Source organism: Amblyomma americanum, chromosome 1, assembly GCF_052857255.1.
Source record: "Amblyomma americanum isolate KBUSLIRL-KWMA chromosome 1, ASM5285725v1, whole genome shotgun sequence".
In the NCBI taxonomy this organism is placed as follows: Eukaryota; Metazoa; Arthropoda; class Arachnida; order Ixodida; family Ixodidae; genus Amblyomma; species Amblyomma americanum.
This window is the reverse complement of record NC_135497.1, coordinates 16,153,345-16,166,719: the sequence shown is the minus strand read 5'-3', so window position 1 is coordinate 16,166,719 and position 13,375 is coordinate 16,153,345. Positions and strand designations below refer to the sequence as shown.

The 13,375-nt window shown below is 52.2% G+C and overlaps 1 protein-coding gene across 1 annotated transcript in view; it reads left to right on the top strand.

Moving 5' to 3' along the window:
- Positions 1–13,375, top strand: part of sli (slit guidance ligand) — a 408,240-nt gene that overhangs the window by 205,347 nt on the left and 189,518 nt on the right. The window contains exons 9-13 of the mRNA XM_077643187.1: positions 198–333; positions 407–478; positions 560–631; positions 1,183–1,254; positions 4,132–4,203. Coding sequence (XP_077499313.1) covers positions 198–333; positions 407–478; positions 560–631; positions 1,183–1,254; positions 4,132–4,203 — 424 coding nt within the window. The remainder of the gene's footprint in view (positions 1–197; positions 334–406; positions 479–559; positions 632–1,182; positions 1,255–4,131; positions 4,204–13,375) is intronic.

Below are 13,375 nucleotides of genomic sequence, written 5' to 3'. Positions count from 1 at the left end.
TAGTTTTCTCAGCAATGAATGCGTGTTTTGCGGCCGGACAAACGAAGCCGAGGGAGTCGATTTATACTAAGCACATAAATGGGATGGAGTTCCCCTGAGCGTCCCTCTAAAGATTGGCCAGATTGGAGCGGCGGAAACAGCATTCAATAGAATGGCGAGGAGCAAAGCTGGCGGTGCTTGAAGTTTGTGCTCTGCAGGCTCTGGACGGCCGGCGGGATGCGGGCGCACCACCACGTGCCCGTTCCCGTGCACCTGCCTGGACGGAGTGGTGGACTGCCGCGAGAAGGGGCTCACGGCGCTGCCGCCGCAGATACCGGAGTCCACCACCGAGCTGTGAGTGTAGCGATGCTCAGCCGAAGGGGGACACAGCCATCTCGCTTACAGGTTCCGTTATTTTTATTTGCAGACGCCTTGAACAGAACCAAATAACGGAGATCCCTTCGCAAGCATTTTCGCACCTAAAGTGGATACGGCGAATGCAAGTTGGCTTTAATTCGCACTTGCTGCGGATGACCGGCCGCATCGGCTGAAGGGGCCTTCGCTTTATTCTCTCCCGCAGTGACCTCAGCACGAACCTGATATCCAAGGTGGCGCCCGACGCGTTTAGTGGACTCAAGTCGTTGACGTCGTTGTAAGTGGACGTTCGAGAACGCTTCATTGCATCCTGGCCGAGCGCTCTGATTCGGTTCTTGTGGTGCTGCGGTTTATGCCGCTGACAACTGTGGTCACTGGAAAAGTACGCTTGCACTGCTCTTCTTCAAGTAAGGAGATCCAATTCTTAATTGCAGGCCGAAAACAGAGCTTACCACTCTTTACTAACAACACGGACTGCTTTGGGCCTTTTTCTCCGGCTTCACCGCTATGTTGGCGGCTATCGTGCGTGAACAATGAACTTTCCAGCCTCGGGTGGAGTGCGCAACTAGCAGCATCGCACTGCTATAGATCCGGCTCTTGACATGGCCGAGTGTCGTACTGCGCTTAGCTGTCTGGGGTTCCTTTTCATCTTTGGGGACGTATTGATTAGTGTGAAGCCCTATGCGGCTGCTGGTTTAATTTGCACAACTTACGTGAAAGAAGGAAGACACGCTGCCTTCCCTGAATCGTGGGCAGCTGCTTTTCGATTCCGCTCGCGTGACCGCACTCGGAGCCGCTTGTTGACTTGGCTCCCTTGGCGTTCTGCAGGGTCCTGTACGGGAACCGGATATCGGACCTTCCACATGGAATATTCCACGGCCTTACGTCGCTGCAGCTTTTGTAAGTACTTTATGGCGCGAAACTTGAGAGCGCTTACCTGCCAGGGAGAGAGGAAGAATGCGATAATCGGAGAAGGAAGCGCCCCTGGGCAAGCAGCTCGCATCCGTTGTTGTAAGACGTGGCGGGCAGGTCCCCTTAGTTTTATTTTCCTGCCCTCCCAAAAGGTGCTGCGAGACGCCTCTGATTAATATCTGCGTGTCATATTGTGCGACCTACGTCGGGTTTTAAGTCTTGGTGTGCTTACAGTGGATGCCGTTGGCAGCCTGGCAGCATGAGGAAAGCAATGATCTCCACTGTGCAGCTAGATGTCCGATTCCCGCTTTCCGAGGCGGTGGTAATGAAGCCACCGGAAGTTGGACGGCTTGTCCCGGAAGTCGGTTGTCTGCTGTGTATTTCAGTGCAACTAGTCGCGTTTTAGTTCTTTCGCTCGCAGTTAATTGCGTTGTTCTCGTGTAATATCTGCTTTTATATCAAAGGAATAAGTAAGCTTAACGCGAGAAATGTGAGCGCATTGTTTGGAGAGAAACCGAAAAAAAAACAGGCATGCACGTTCCACCCTGGCCCGGTAAAGGGATGCAATACACGATATCCTTCTGAAGTACTTGTTCTGAGTGTAAAGCCGCCGTAGGGGAATGACGATAAGACCGAGTTCATCTTAAAGCCGAATTTTCGCATTGCAGAGAAAATGCAAACGACGGCGGAAGTCCGCACACTCGCTATAGGGCGGCAGTTTCGGGTTGCAGGCACTAGTTGTCTCGTCACGACACTGATACCTGTACTGCTTTATGACGTCACGTGCTTTTAACTCCATAGCACAGTCACGTTTGTGCAGCGGCAGCTACAGGAAGTGCCCAAAATAATTTTCGGGCTGGACTCCAGGTGGACAGCGCGAGATCAATAGCCGACGAGAAAGAGAACTGGAGCCCGTTGAGGCACTTTACTTTATTTGGTAGAATACAAAACATTACTTCATAGCCTTCGTCGTAAAAGCAGTACCACAACTTTTTGCAGGCACTGAAGTCAACCAGAACATCGCTGTGACATTCTGACTCATACACAACTCGGTAAAGCAATCACTGCGAAGTAGACTATTTGGAGAAGGTTTCCACCTATCCCTTCTTAAATTTATCCGCCATTGATACTATAACTTGGGCTTAGAGTGCGGTAACGTGCATCACGATGAAGCCCAGCTTTGGCGACGCCAACTCAACGGCTCGCCGCAATGCAGAGCAGACGAGGCTCCATACGTGCTGTGTGCAGCGACGTCCTGTCGTCTGCTAGTGCCGTCCCATAGCGATGCATGAGACCCTTTTTCCTGAAAGGTCGTTCCTGAAGACTTTGCAGGTCTACTGATGCAGTTGATGGCGGTAAGCAGTGTCGTGGAAAAAGGCGACGAAACGATGAAATGCGAAAAACAAACTGAAAGTGAAAAACCGTGCTAATGTCTCATTTTGTGCACTGCCAAAGGCTGATTTCCGGGACAAAAGTTCTTACTTCCGGTGGCTTCACTTTTGGGCCCTTGACTACGCCGCCCAGCCCCCTAGTGGAGGTTTTTTTCGGCTTCGCCCAGCCTAAAATGGCACAACCGAAGTTTAAAGCGGTTATGTAACCCATATTTAAGGTGTTGGCGCACTTACAGCAATGAACAGGAGGACGAGGCAGGCAACGTGTGCGGTCTCGTCTTCCTGTTCTCTCTTGCAAGCTCTTGTGTTTAAGTACAGCCGCCAGCACCTGAAAGGTGAAAAAACAACTAGCCACCATTGCAGCATTGCTTATGTAGCTCAGTCGGTTGCCAAGAAAAACTAGACCAAAAGCAAAACAGGTGAATGGTAAAACGCGAATTCACTTAAGAAAGCGCTGAATCAAGGATGAACTTGCGTTCCTTCGTCAGTCAGTAAAATTATAAAGTTAAAAAGAGCGAACAGGCCGAATCTCGCACGTATGGCACGGGTTCTTTGTCGAGAAGCGATATATATATATATATATATATATATATATATATATATATATATATATATATATATATATATATATATATATATATAGAGAGAGAGAGAGAGAGAGAGAGAGAGAGAGAGAGAGAGAGAGACGCCGCGTCGACGCACGCGTTCCCATGATTCCCCTTGTCTGCTGTCTGCTGCACAACCAACACATACAGCCTCAAACACAAGCAAACCGCCTCCCCGACTGAGCATTGGGCGCGGCGGAGAGCGCTTCTACCTCATGACAAGAAGCGTATGGCAAGACTGTGGTAGCTAGAGTTAGAACTGAGAATTGGTTATGACCCTGCGACGTCAGACCGGTGACCAATGCCTAGTCCTCCCGTTTTCTACTTGCAGCTGCTGGAAAGCAGGAAAGCTTTAAAAAAAGGCGTTTTTGTCACCGAAAACGGCAGGAAATTTTCCTAGTATTCATAGACGCCCATTGCTTAGACACGGAATAGCTGTGCGACAATTTTCATGCGAGACATCGACACGCTGCTGTCTTTGAGGTTAGCCGAAAATTACCTAAGGCCTGAATCCCGTGAAAAAATCCAGTTGTTTATCATTACATTCAGTTATTTCAAAACAGGGCGACTGCTGTGCCTAATTCCTTCTGGACGCAGGGAGGCTGCTGTTGCTGGACCCTGTGAGGGTGCGCAAAACGACCATTTCCGCGTTCGTCATTCGTGTCTAGGCTAGCCGAGAGAAGGAATTTCCAGCGAGGCGGCCAACAGCGGCGCTCGTCTCTGCGGCGGCCTCCTTTATACGGCGGGAGTATAGGCGGCTTGCTTTCGCTCTCGGCAGGGTGTACACCGATAGGAGCCAGGCGTTGAAAATTTAATCGCGGCAGTCGACGACGGGAGGCGCTCTCTGATGCTTGCCCGCTTCTTTCCAGGCTACTCAACGCCAACCGGATATCATGCATAAGAAAGGACACGTTCAGGGATCTCCGCAACCTGAATCTGCTGTACGTATTTGTTTTCTGTCCTTGCTTCATTCTTTATGCAACACCCGGCTTGAGGCAAGAACTGCGCGCTCGCCCGTTAGCCATTCATTGCTGGCGTCGCGTAGATTTTAATGCGTGAATGGATGAAAGTGAATTTCACCCGCAAATTCTTTGCTGGTCTGTATTAAGAATGTGACACTACGACGCAAAAAATTTACAGGCGAATTAGACATTAACAGGGAAGAAAAATCAACGCTTGTATCAACGGTGGCATCTTGAGCTCAGAGTTTGTGCTGGGGTCTGCCTGAATTGTTTATCACTTTGGGAGGGACGCCAGACCGCCTGCATCGTAATTGTGCTGCACGGCCAAGTTCTGGGCCAGCTGGTTAAATGGTAAAAAGAGCCGCGTCAGGAAGAGCGGCGGTACTGCTCGTCCTGTCCACTTCTCTTAGTACGTCCTGTCGCGGTCCTTTTTATCCTTTAATTGTGCTGCTCTGAGGCACTTCACCTCCCGATGAAAAGTACAGCTGCAAAGGAACCGGTTAACTCTTGAGACACAACTGCAACCGAAAGAAAACAGCGCTGAAAAGTCGCTGAACAATCTCGTTATTCGATTGCATAAAAACGCTGCTCTCAACGGAATTGGAGCTGATATGTACTTTAACAATTTTGTACCAGTAGCGGACGTGCAGTTTTGTACTTTTGCCCGCGTTTACCTTCGTAACATGCAACCATTAAACGATGCGATCACCATCAGTCATGTCGCTCTGTATTGACCGGCTTGCCGTCATGTGACAGTGTGTTCAGAGCGCAAAATTGGCATCCTAGCGCAGGACGAATTGTGGGGTGAGTTTTGCTAAAGTCCTAAAGCAAATACTGCCAGCGCCTTGAATGCTTCCATTCAGTATTTTTAAGAAGTGTCATAGTAATGCGATAGTGTTCAGGGTGCCGTGTCGCAGAAAAGCCGGCGTCGGCATTGTCCGTGAGCGCAAAATCCAGGAACAATCCCCAGTAAAAGCAACTTAGGTGGCAGATGCGCCACTTGGGTCAAGTGACCTCGTGACGTCATCACAATCTGCCCACCGTGAAAGGTAGCTGTTAAGTTAGTTGCTCGGGAAGAGCAGCCTGGGTCTCAAGCCCCACGAGTAGCTGCGGCTGCCGTCATGGTCATGCACCACCGCGCCAGGAGGGGTATAAGGACTCTGAGGGATTTGTGAGTGTAAAGCAGGGAATGACAAATTCCGCGTATATGGGCATTGACACATTAATGCTGTCGCGTCATAGTGTTAAGAGGGAGCCAAAGTGTCCCCTCCAGTTTCGTTGAAGGCCCCGTTCTCCAGAAAATCCGGATCCGGCGCTGTGAGCGAAAAATCACGATGATGATGAATCAACATTTATTACGCCCGAAATAAATCGGTCGTGCACGCAGGCACCAGGCGGGGTGGTTCCCTATTTACGGGACCCATATATATTTCCAGCAGCTCCTAGCCCCTGTCCGTCAGTGCGAGCTGAATCGGTAGGGCGAGGCTGGATAACAAAGTCTCCCATCGCTCAAGGAGTTGGGGATTGGGGGTGTTGGCGGAAGGGCAGAAGGGGGGGGGGGGGGTCTTGAGTTTTTTGCACTCTGCCAAGACGTGCGGCAGGGTGCTCTTTTCTCGCTTGCAGAAAGGACAGAGCGTATCGTGTTCCGCAGGGTACATGCGGTTAATCAGTACGGGATGCGCAAGCGATCCCGCCAGCGCTCGACGTAGGATCGTCTGTTGTTGCTTGGTGAGTTTGGGGTGCGGTTCTGGCAGTCTGCACCTTTCCTCGCGGTACATCCGGGTAATGTCCCGAAAGCTGGTGACCGGGTGCGGTAGCTCTTCCGGCTCGTGGTCGGCCCGGATTGACATTTCTGGGGCATGGTAGTCGGCGATGATCTTGCCTGCTACCTGCGAGCGAGCCGGGACCCACACGAGCTCTATGGCTTCTCCCGGAGGCTTGCACTTGGATAGAATGGCTCGGGCCGCGGAGGAGATTACCCCCTGCGGAAGCTTCCGTAGGCTGTCTTTGAGTCGGTGACCACGGTGTCCACGGTCGGCTGTGCGAGTGCAAGGGCCACGGCCGCTTCTTCGGCAACTGGGGTGTCTGTTGACTTCAGGGGCGCGCTAACGATCAGCGTGTCTCTTGACGTAACCACCACCGCTGCACGGTCACTGTGTTTTTGGAGCGAGGCGTCCGCGTAGAGGACCCTGGGGTTCTCTTCCAGCTTCCGGGCTATGGCTTTGGCCCGCGCGGTGCGCCTCTCGTCGTCCTTGCCCGTCGTCCTTGCCCGTCGTCATGTTCCGCGGAAGGGGTTTGGTCTGAAGGGTCGTCTTCCAGTCCTCCGGAAGGGCCGCCTTGATGGGTACGGGCTCGATCTGCCATCCTATCTTACGTAGGACGGCTCGTCCGTGTTCCGTGTGACTGAGCCGGATCCTCTGATTAGAGAGATGGACTTCGATGAGCTCCTCCACCTTGTTGCGGGTGCCCATGTCTAGCAGTCTTTGCGTGGACGAGTATATGGGCATGCCCAGTGCTTGCTTCATTGCTTTACGAAGCATCGTGTTGAGGGTGTCCCTATTCGCCTTCGACAGCTGGAGATACGGGGCGGAGTAGGTAACCCGCGACACGACGAACGCGCGTACCAGGCGCATGGCATCGTCCTCTTTAAGGCCTCGGTTTCTGTTAGATACCCTCCGAAGCATACTAATCATCTGTTCGGTTGTAGTTTTGATCTTTGTGACGGCGGCAAGTGCCTTCCCGTCGCTCTTAAGTAGTAGGCCAAGAATCCCAATCTGCTGTGTTGGTTCGATGACCGTTCCGTCGACGGTGATGGTCACGTTCGGCGGCAGCTCCTTGTTGGATTTTCCCGGTTGGACCATGAGCAGCTCTGATTTCTGGGAGCGCAGCTCAGTCCGCACTACTTGGCGTACTCGTGCACGGTCGTTGCCGCCCGCTGCAAGGCTTCCTCCGTCCAGGGATCGGAACCGGCTCGGGTCGTCCACACCATAATATCGTCGGCGTAGAACGCGTGGTCCACGCCTTCGATTTGCTTTAGTAGATCGGGCAGCGGGAGGAGGGCCAGATTGAAGAGCAGGGGCGACAAGACCGATCCCTGAGGGGTGCCCTATCACCGAGTTCGACAGGGTCCGACTTCTCCTCCCCTATCCTGATGGTCGCGGTTCGGTTTTACAGAAAATCTTTTATGTAGCCGAATGTCTTTCGGCCACAGCTAGTCTTGTTCAGACTCTGCAACACGCTCGCGTGGGACGCGTTGTCAAACGCTCCGTTCAGGTCGAGGGCGAGTATCCCGCGCGGCGCGTGCCTCGTTGCGGGCTTGAGGACCAGTTCGTGGAGTTGGATCAATACGTCTTGAGTGCCGAGATGTTGCCTGAAGCTTTACATCGTATCCGGCATCTGATCCGTTTCTTCGAGGTGCTTCTGCAGCCGGCGAAGGACCATGCGGTCCACCACCTTCCCCACGCAGGACGTGAGGGAGATGGGCCGCATGTTGTCTATCGTGAGGGCCTTGCCGGGCTTTGGAATGAAGCGGACCTCGGCGTCCTTCCATTCCTTCGGCAACCGTGAGCTCTCCCAGGCTTCGTTAATGTGCTCTAGGAGGCCGCGGGCCACGGTACCGCTTATGTTACCGAGAAGTTTGTAAGTTATGGCGTCCCTGCCGGGTGCACTTCTCTTCTTACTGTCATCTATCGCTGTCCACAGTTCCGTCATGGTAAACGACCTGTCCAGCTCTTCATTGTCGTGTCCTTCGTACCTCTCTGGCACCGGGTACTGGCCTTTCGCTGTCTTTAGGTACTTCGCCTTCAGGTCTTCCAGGAGCCTGCAGCCGTCTCCCTTGTACGTGTTCAATACTTTGATGAGGTTGCGATTGGTCGCAGTTTTGCTACTCAGCGGGTCGATCAGATGCACCGAGAGACACCACGTCTTCTCCGTTGAGAGCAACGACGACGGCAAAAAATCACGAGAATTGTCCCCAGAGAGCAACCCGAGAGGCAGGTGGGCCCCATAGGCTACGTGGCCGTGCGGCGGCATCACGACCTGCCCACCGTAATGTGAGCAAACTGCCCACCGTGGCAGTTAATGATTGTTCATTCCTGTGTCGCACAAGGCATGTGTCGCACAAGGCCCACCGGTGGCAGCACCTGCCATAGCAGGGTGGTGGCGCATTGCTTAACTGCTGCACCACTGCGCCAGGAGGGGTACGCGACTCCCAGGTATATATGAACGTATATATGAATGCAAAGAATGACCTTCTTTATATGTGGAAATTTACCCATTACGCTATCGCGTCATACCCTTAAGGCGGAGCTAATGTGTCCCCTGCAATTTTTTTTCGTCACAGAGGTGGAAATGTTAAATTTCGAAATAGCGGAATGCTGGCCGGCGTTCTCCTTGATACAGCGTTCTGCTGCGTTCAACTGCTAGGTGGTGGTGGTAGTGGTTTTATTAAAAATAATAGTAAAAAGGAAGGAAAAGATTATTGCTAGCCCCGGCATCTGCCATCGATACTATTGCACCTGAGCTGGGGCAGCGGAAATAAAGGATAGCAGGCAGAATGGAGAAATGAAATGAAAGAGGTGAGGGGACAGGAAGAGAGGATAGGGGAAGAAGTAATATGTACAAACTATTTACACAATAAGAAATGTGTCCAGGTTGTGCGCGTGATTAGTTCATTTTAGAGGAATTAAATCACACACGCGCACAGCACTGTGATGGTTACAACTGGAGTGGGGCGTCCAGTTATTAATCGTTCAAGGTAGAACTCGCGGAGCGTTCGGTCACTGCGTGTAACTACCTGACGGAGAACAGACGGGACGTCAAGCCCGTGTGTTCGAGGAATGCACAGAGGCTCACCAAAGTTCGCTCACGAGTGCGCGCACTGCCCTGCGGCCACAATAGTGTCTTGATGGAGTCTGGTAGTATGCCTTGCGCCCTATAGGCCGCGAGCATATCGCGACGAGTATCGGCGAACGCGGCACAGCGAAGGAGCAGGTGTTCTAGTGTTTCCACTGCACCGCATCCGTCACACACATCACTCGTCGCGATTCCGTGACGCACCCGTCGTTCCCCGGGCCACACGCAGCCAATGCGCGCGCGGAGGATCATTGCACGTTGTGACCTTGTAAGTGCGCGACAGCCGGTGACACTGTCGATGCGCTCACCTCCCGCGATGCGTGGGTCGGGGTGCTGCTTTCGGAGATGGTCGTGGATGGCCGCACGCACGTCCTCCAGCGCAAGGGGCAGATCGCTGGCAGGTAGTTGGTGTGCAGCGGTCGCGAGGTCGTCAGCTTCTTCGTTGCCGGCGATGCCGCAGCGACCGGGCACCCACTGTGCACGCACGGCACAACCTCTCTGCGCGAGGCGCTCGATGCGCGAGCGAATTTCCCGCAATAGTGGGGTACCGCGGCCGTTAGATTGCAGGCGGCTGTGGGCGGCGCGGGAGTCGCACAGCAGAGCACTCCTGGGCGGCGGAGGGCCGAGGGTGAGCAGCAGGTCCAGCCTGAGCCGGATCCCCACCAACTCCGCCGTGGTGGAGGAGCCCAGGAAGGCAGCGTGTTGCTGGCTGTGCAGTTGCAGGGCGGGGATGGTGGCCGCCGCAGCAAGGGAGCAGCTGTTGCGGGCCACTGAGCCGTCGGTGTACACGAGGAGATAGTCCTGGAGCTCCTCGTGTATGACGGCTCTGGCCAATATGGCATTTTTCTGGGCCAGTTGGTATGAATCCATGATTTGGGCCAGCATGAACTTGCTGGCCCAAATCATGGATTCATACCAACTGGCCCAGAAAAATGCCATTTTGCAGTATCTTTCTTGTTCGCTGGGCGCCCCTCTTTTCTTCTCTCTTCTTAAAGCCCCACCTTCTACTTTGACGCTCTTGATTGCGGACATCACCTGCAGGGCAAGACTGCTATCGCGCAGCATAAAGAAGAAGCTGTGGACACAGGACGTCAGGCAGCTGTTCGGCCTCATCAACCCGTCTCTTGGCCATGGCAAAAGGGTCACGAAGATAGCAAGATCGGAAATGTGGCGGCAAGTACGCTTGCTGAATGATTTTCTGCGTGTCAAGTCCACATCCTTCAGCGCCTTTCAACACCTTTTAGCACTAGCCAAGCACTAAACGGAGCTCCTATGGACTAGAAGGTACATCCCTGTCCTAAAGGAGGGTAGACCGAAGAACACTCCTCCCAACCAAGGCAAGATCCCCGTAGTAACCCTCGGGGAAGTTCAACTCACTTCCAAGTCAAGACAGGTATTGGAAAATGGCCCAAAATACGCAGTTTAGCCTCGGCTGGACAGAGTCAACAAGGTAGCAATTGTTCGGCGCATTGCGGGAAAAGCTCCGACGGAAGAAGCGCCACGGATCATCAGCGAAAGCCTGGACAGCATTTCCCGGGAAAAGGCCAACGTCATGCCTCAGGTGGGATTCCGTTCCACGGTACTAGAACTTCGCCGTAAGAACCTCAAGCTTTGTATCTCTGACAAAGAGGGAGGTTTCGTCGTTTCTGACCTCCGGACATACCAAGTGAAGACCATCGAAGACATGGAAAAATACTTTCGGCCTGTAAACCTCAAGAAGGTCAAAGAAGCAAAAAGGAAAGCCCTCTCCATTCTAGACAGGGAAGGCCTCAGCAGTTTATGCGCGAAAATCAAAGGAACAAAGAATGCAGAGCTTGCGGTTTTTTTCACTGCAAAAACGCACAAAGACTGCGTTCCTTTTCGTGCCATAATTTCGGAGAGGGCCACTTGGCAGATCAGTCTATCTGATTTCCTGGCAAAGCAGCTGAAACGTCTGCGGCTCGATGATCCTTACAGGATCCCAAACTCGCTCGCCTTGACCGCCTTTCTTAAAGAAAAAAGCAGTCAGATATCGTACAGCTTTTCCATCGACATCCAAGAAATGTACTATGCCATTCGTCATCGCGAACTCATGTCGGTTTTGCGATCCGCCATCGAAGAAGACGGTGCTGTTTCCTTTCAAAATTCAGCCGGCATTTCAACGGACACCTTCCTTGAACTGTTGACGGTGTACCTTGATTCGACAGTTGTAGCCCACAATCAAAAACACTACGTACAGAAGAGCGGTATCTGCATTGGATCGAAGGTGGCACTATACCTTTCCGAACTTTACCTTGCATCTTGTGATAGGAAAATCGACAGCATCGTACGCGGCTATCCGGGGACCACAATCTTTCGGTACGTGGATGACTTTCTAATCTCTTGCTCAATAAGTGCTCATGAAGCCTCCGAGTGCAACTTTGTAGGACGAATGCTAACTTTATTTCAAGAAAGCATGCCCGAATTCACTTTCACCCATGAACTCCCCGAGGGGAACCAAATTAGGTTTTTGGATCTCCGGCTTCTGCTCGAAGAAGGACATGCGTGCTGGCGCCATGAACCTCGCAGCAACAAAGGTTTCCTTCCCCATGAGTCAGCTCATTCTAAGACCGTCAAGAGGGCAATTGCGAAAGGGGCATTGAGGTCAGCGCTTGAAAAATCATGCCCGCACCAAATGGGCACCAGCTTTTCGAAGCAGATCACTAGATTAAGGGCAGCTGGTTACCCCCAAGAAATGCTGATCACGGTAAGCGAGGCGCTGCTTCACCGCTTGCCTCGCAAGGAATCTGCAACCACGGGGGAAGAAACGTGGACCAGCAAGAACATCGTTGTTGCACCCTACGTCCACGGCTTTACTCACAACCTCAAAAAGATCGCCGCAAAACATGCTGTCAAGGTGGTTTGCTCTGCACCCAACAAAGCATACAAGATGTGCCGCCAAGTTAACAACGAAGAGCGAAGGATGAGGTGCGCAGTAAACCACCAGACAAGATACGCAGATTGCGACGAAGGTGTAATTTATCATTTCCCTGTCGCATGCGGTAAATGTTATATTGGACAGACAGGCAGGTGCGTCAATGAAAGAGCTAGAGAACACGCAAATTCATTAGGAGCAACTGCCACATCAGGTTTCCTGGCTCTTCATTGCCGCCAGCCTAAGCACCCATGCACGGCCAACCTCGACAACATCTCGATCCTTGGAAGAAAAAAAGATAGGCTGGCCAGGGAAATCATCGAAGCTGTAGCCATCCACAAGACAGGGAAGGACTGCGTAAGCACCCCGTCAATTGCACTTTCAACCAAAGAAAAAACGCTCCTCCATGATGTTTGCCATGTCCCATGAACCGGCCAAATTATACGCCCGTCCTGTTCGGCACCGTGTTTGTGCTTTTTGTTTTTATCTCCCACATCATGTTTTAGGTTTTTAGACCTGTTTTAGTCGTGTTATTGTTGGCATTTTGGTTTTAATTCAACTTTAGGTTTTTAGCCCTGTTTTAGTCGTGTTAGTGTTGGCATTTTTTTTAGTTTTTTTTTGGTTTTTATTCAACTGTCGTCTCACCTGAAGGCGAAGGAGCTCTTCATGATTTCGCAGCCTCATGTCCTCCTTCATGTTAAACTTCTAGCTTTGCTTTGGCGTGATTTCTTGCGGTTTTTCATTCATATATTCTTTCAGTTGTTTCGTGTTTTGTTTTTATGACGCGGCTTTTGCTCTTTCACTGTCTTTGATGTGGCCTACATCTTTTCCTGTGACTACTCTTAGAACTGATTCTCGATCATGCTTTGGTTCCCATCACGTGCGCACAGTTTTGCAACGCGGCCTAAGATTGTGGGGGGTCAGTGATTTCGCTTTCCCGGTAACGGCTGTTTCGTCATCTGTTCTAAGGATTGTTGTTACATTTGCTTTTGGTGCGGCCTTCTTTCGCCATGCCCTTTGCCTTCTCTCCATCCTTCTCTCCACCTTTACCACTGTTCCGCGCCTTTTCATTAAAGTTGTTAGTCAGCAGTGTGTTCCGTGTTCCACGTGTCTCTCTTCGTTTGTGTCCCAAAGTTCATGCTGGCCCAAATCATGGCTCTGGCCAGCTGCTGCACAGCACAGAGAGGTGTGCTCCGCTTTCCCGCGATGCCGACGATCTCTCGCTGTACCTCCGAGGCAGCAGGCCGGGGCGCGCAGGAGCCGTAGGGGGGTAGGCCTTGTGTCAATTGCTCATACTCGAGCAGCGCCGCGCCCATTCGTGAGCGCGGGTGCGAGCGCATACGCTGCAGCAGCGAGCCGCCGTCCTGTGCGCGGTGAAGCCGGTCGATGTGATTCAATGCCCTG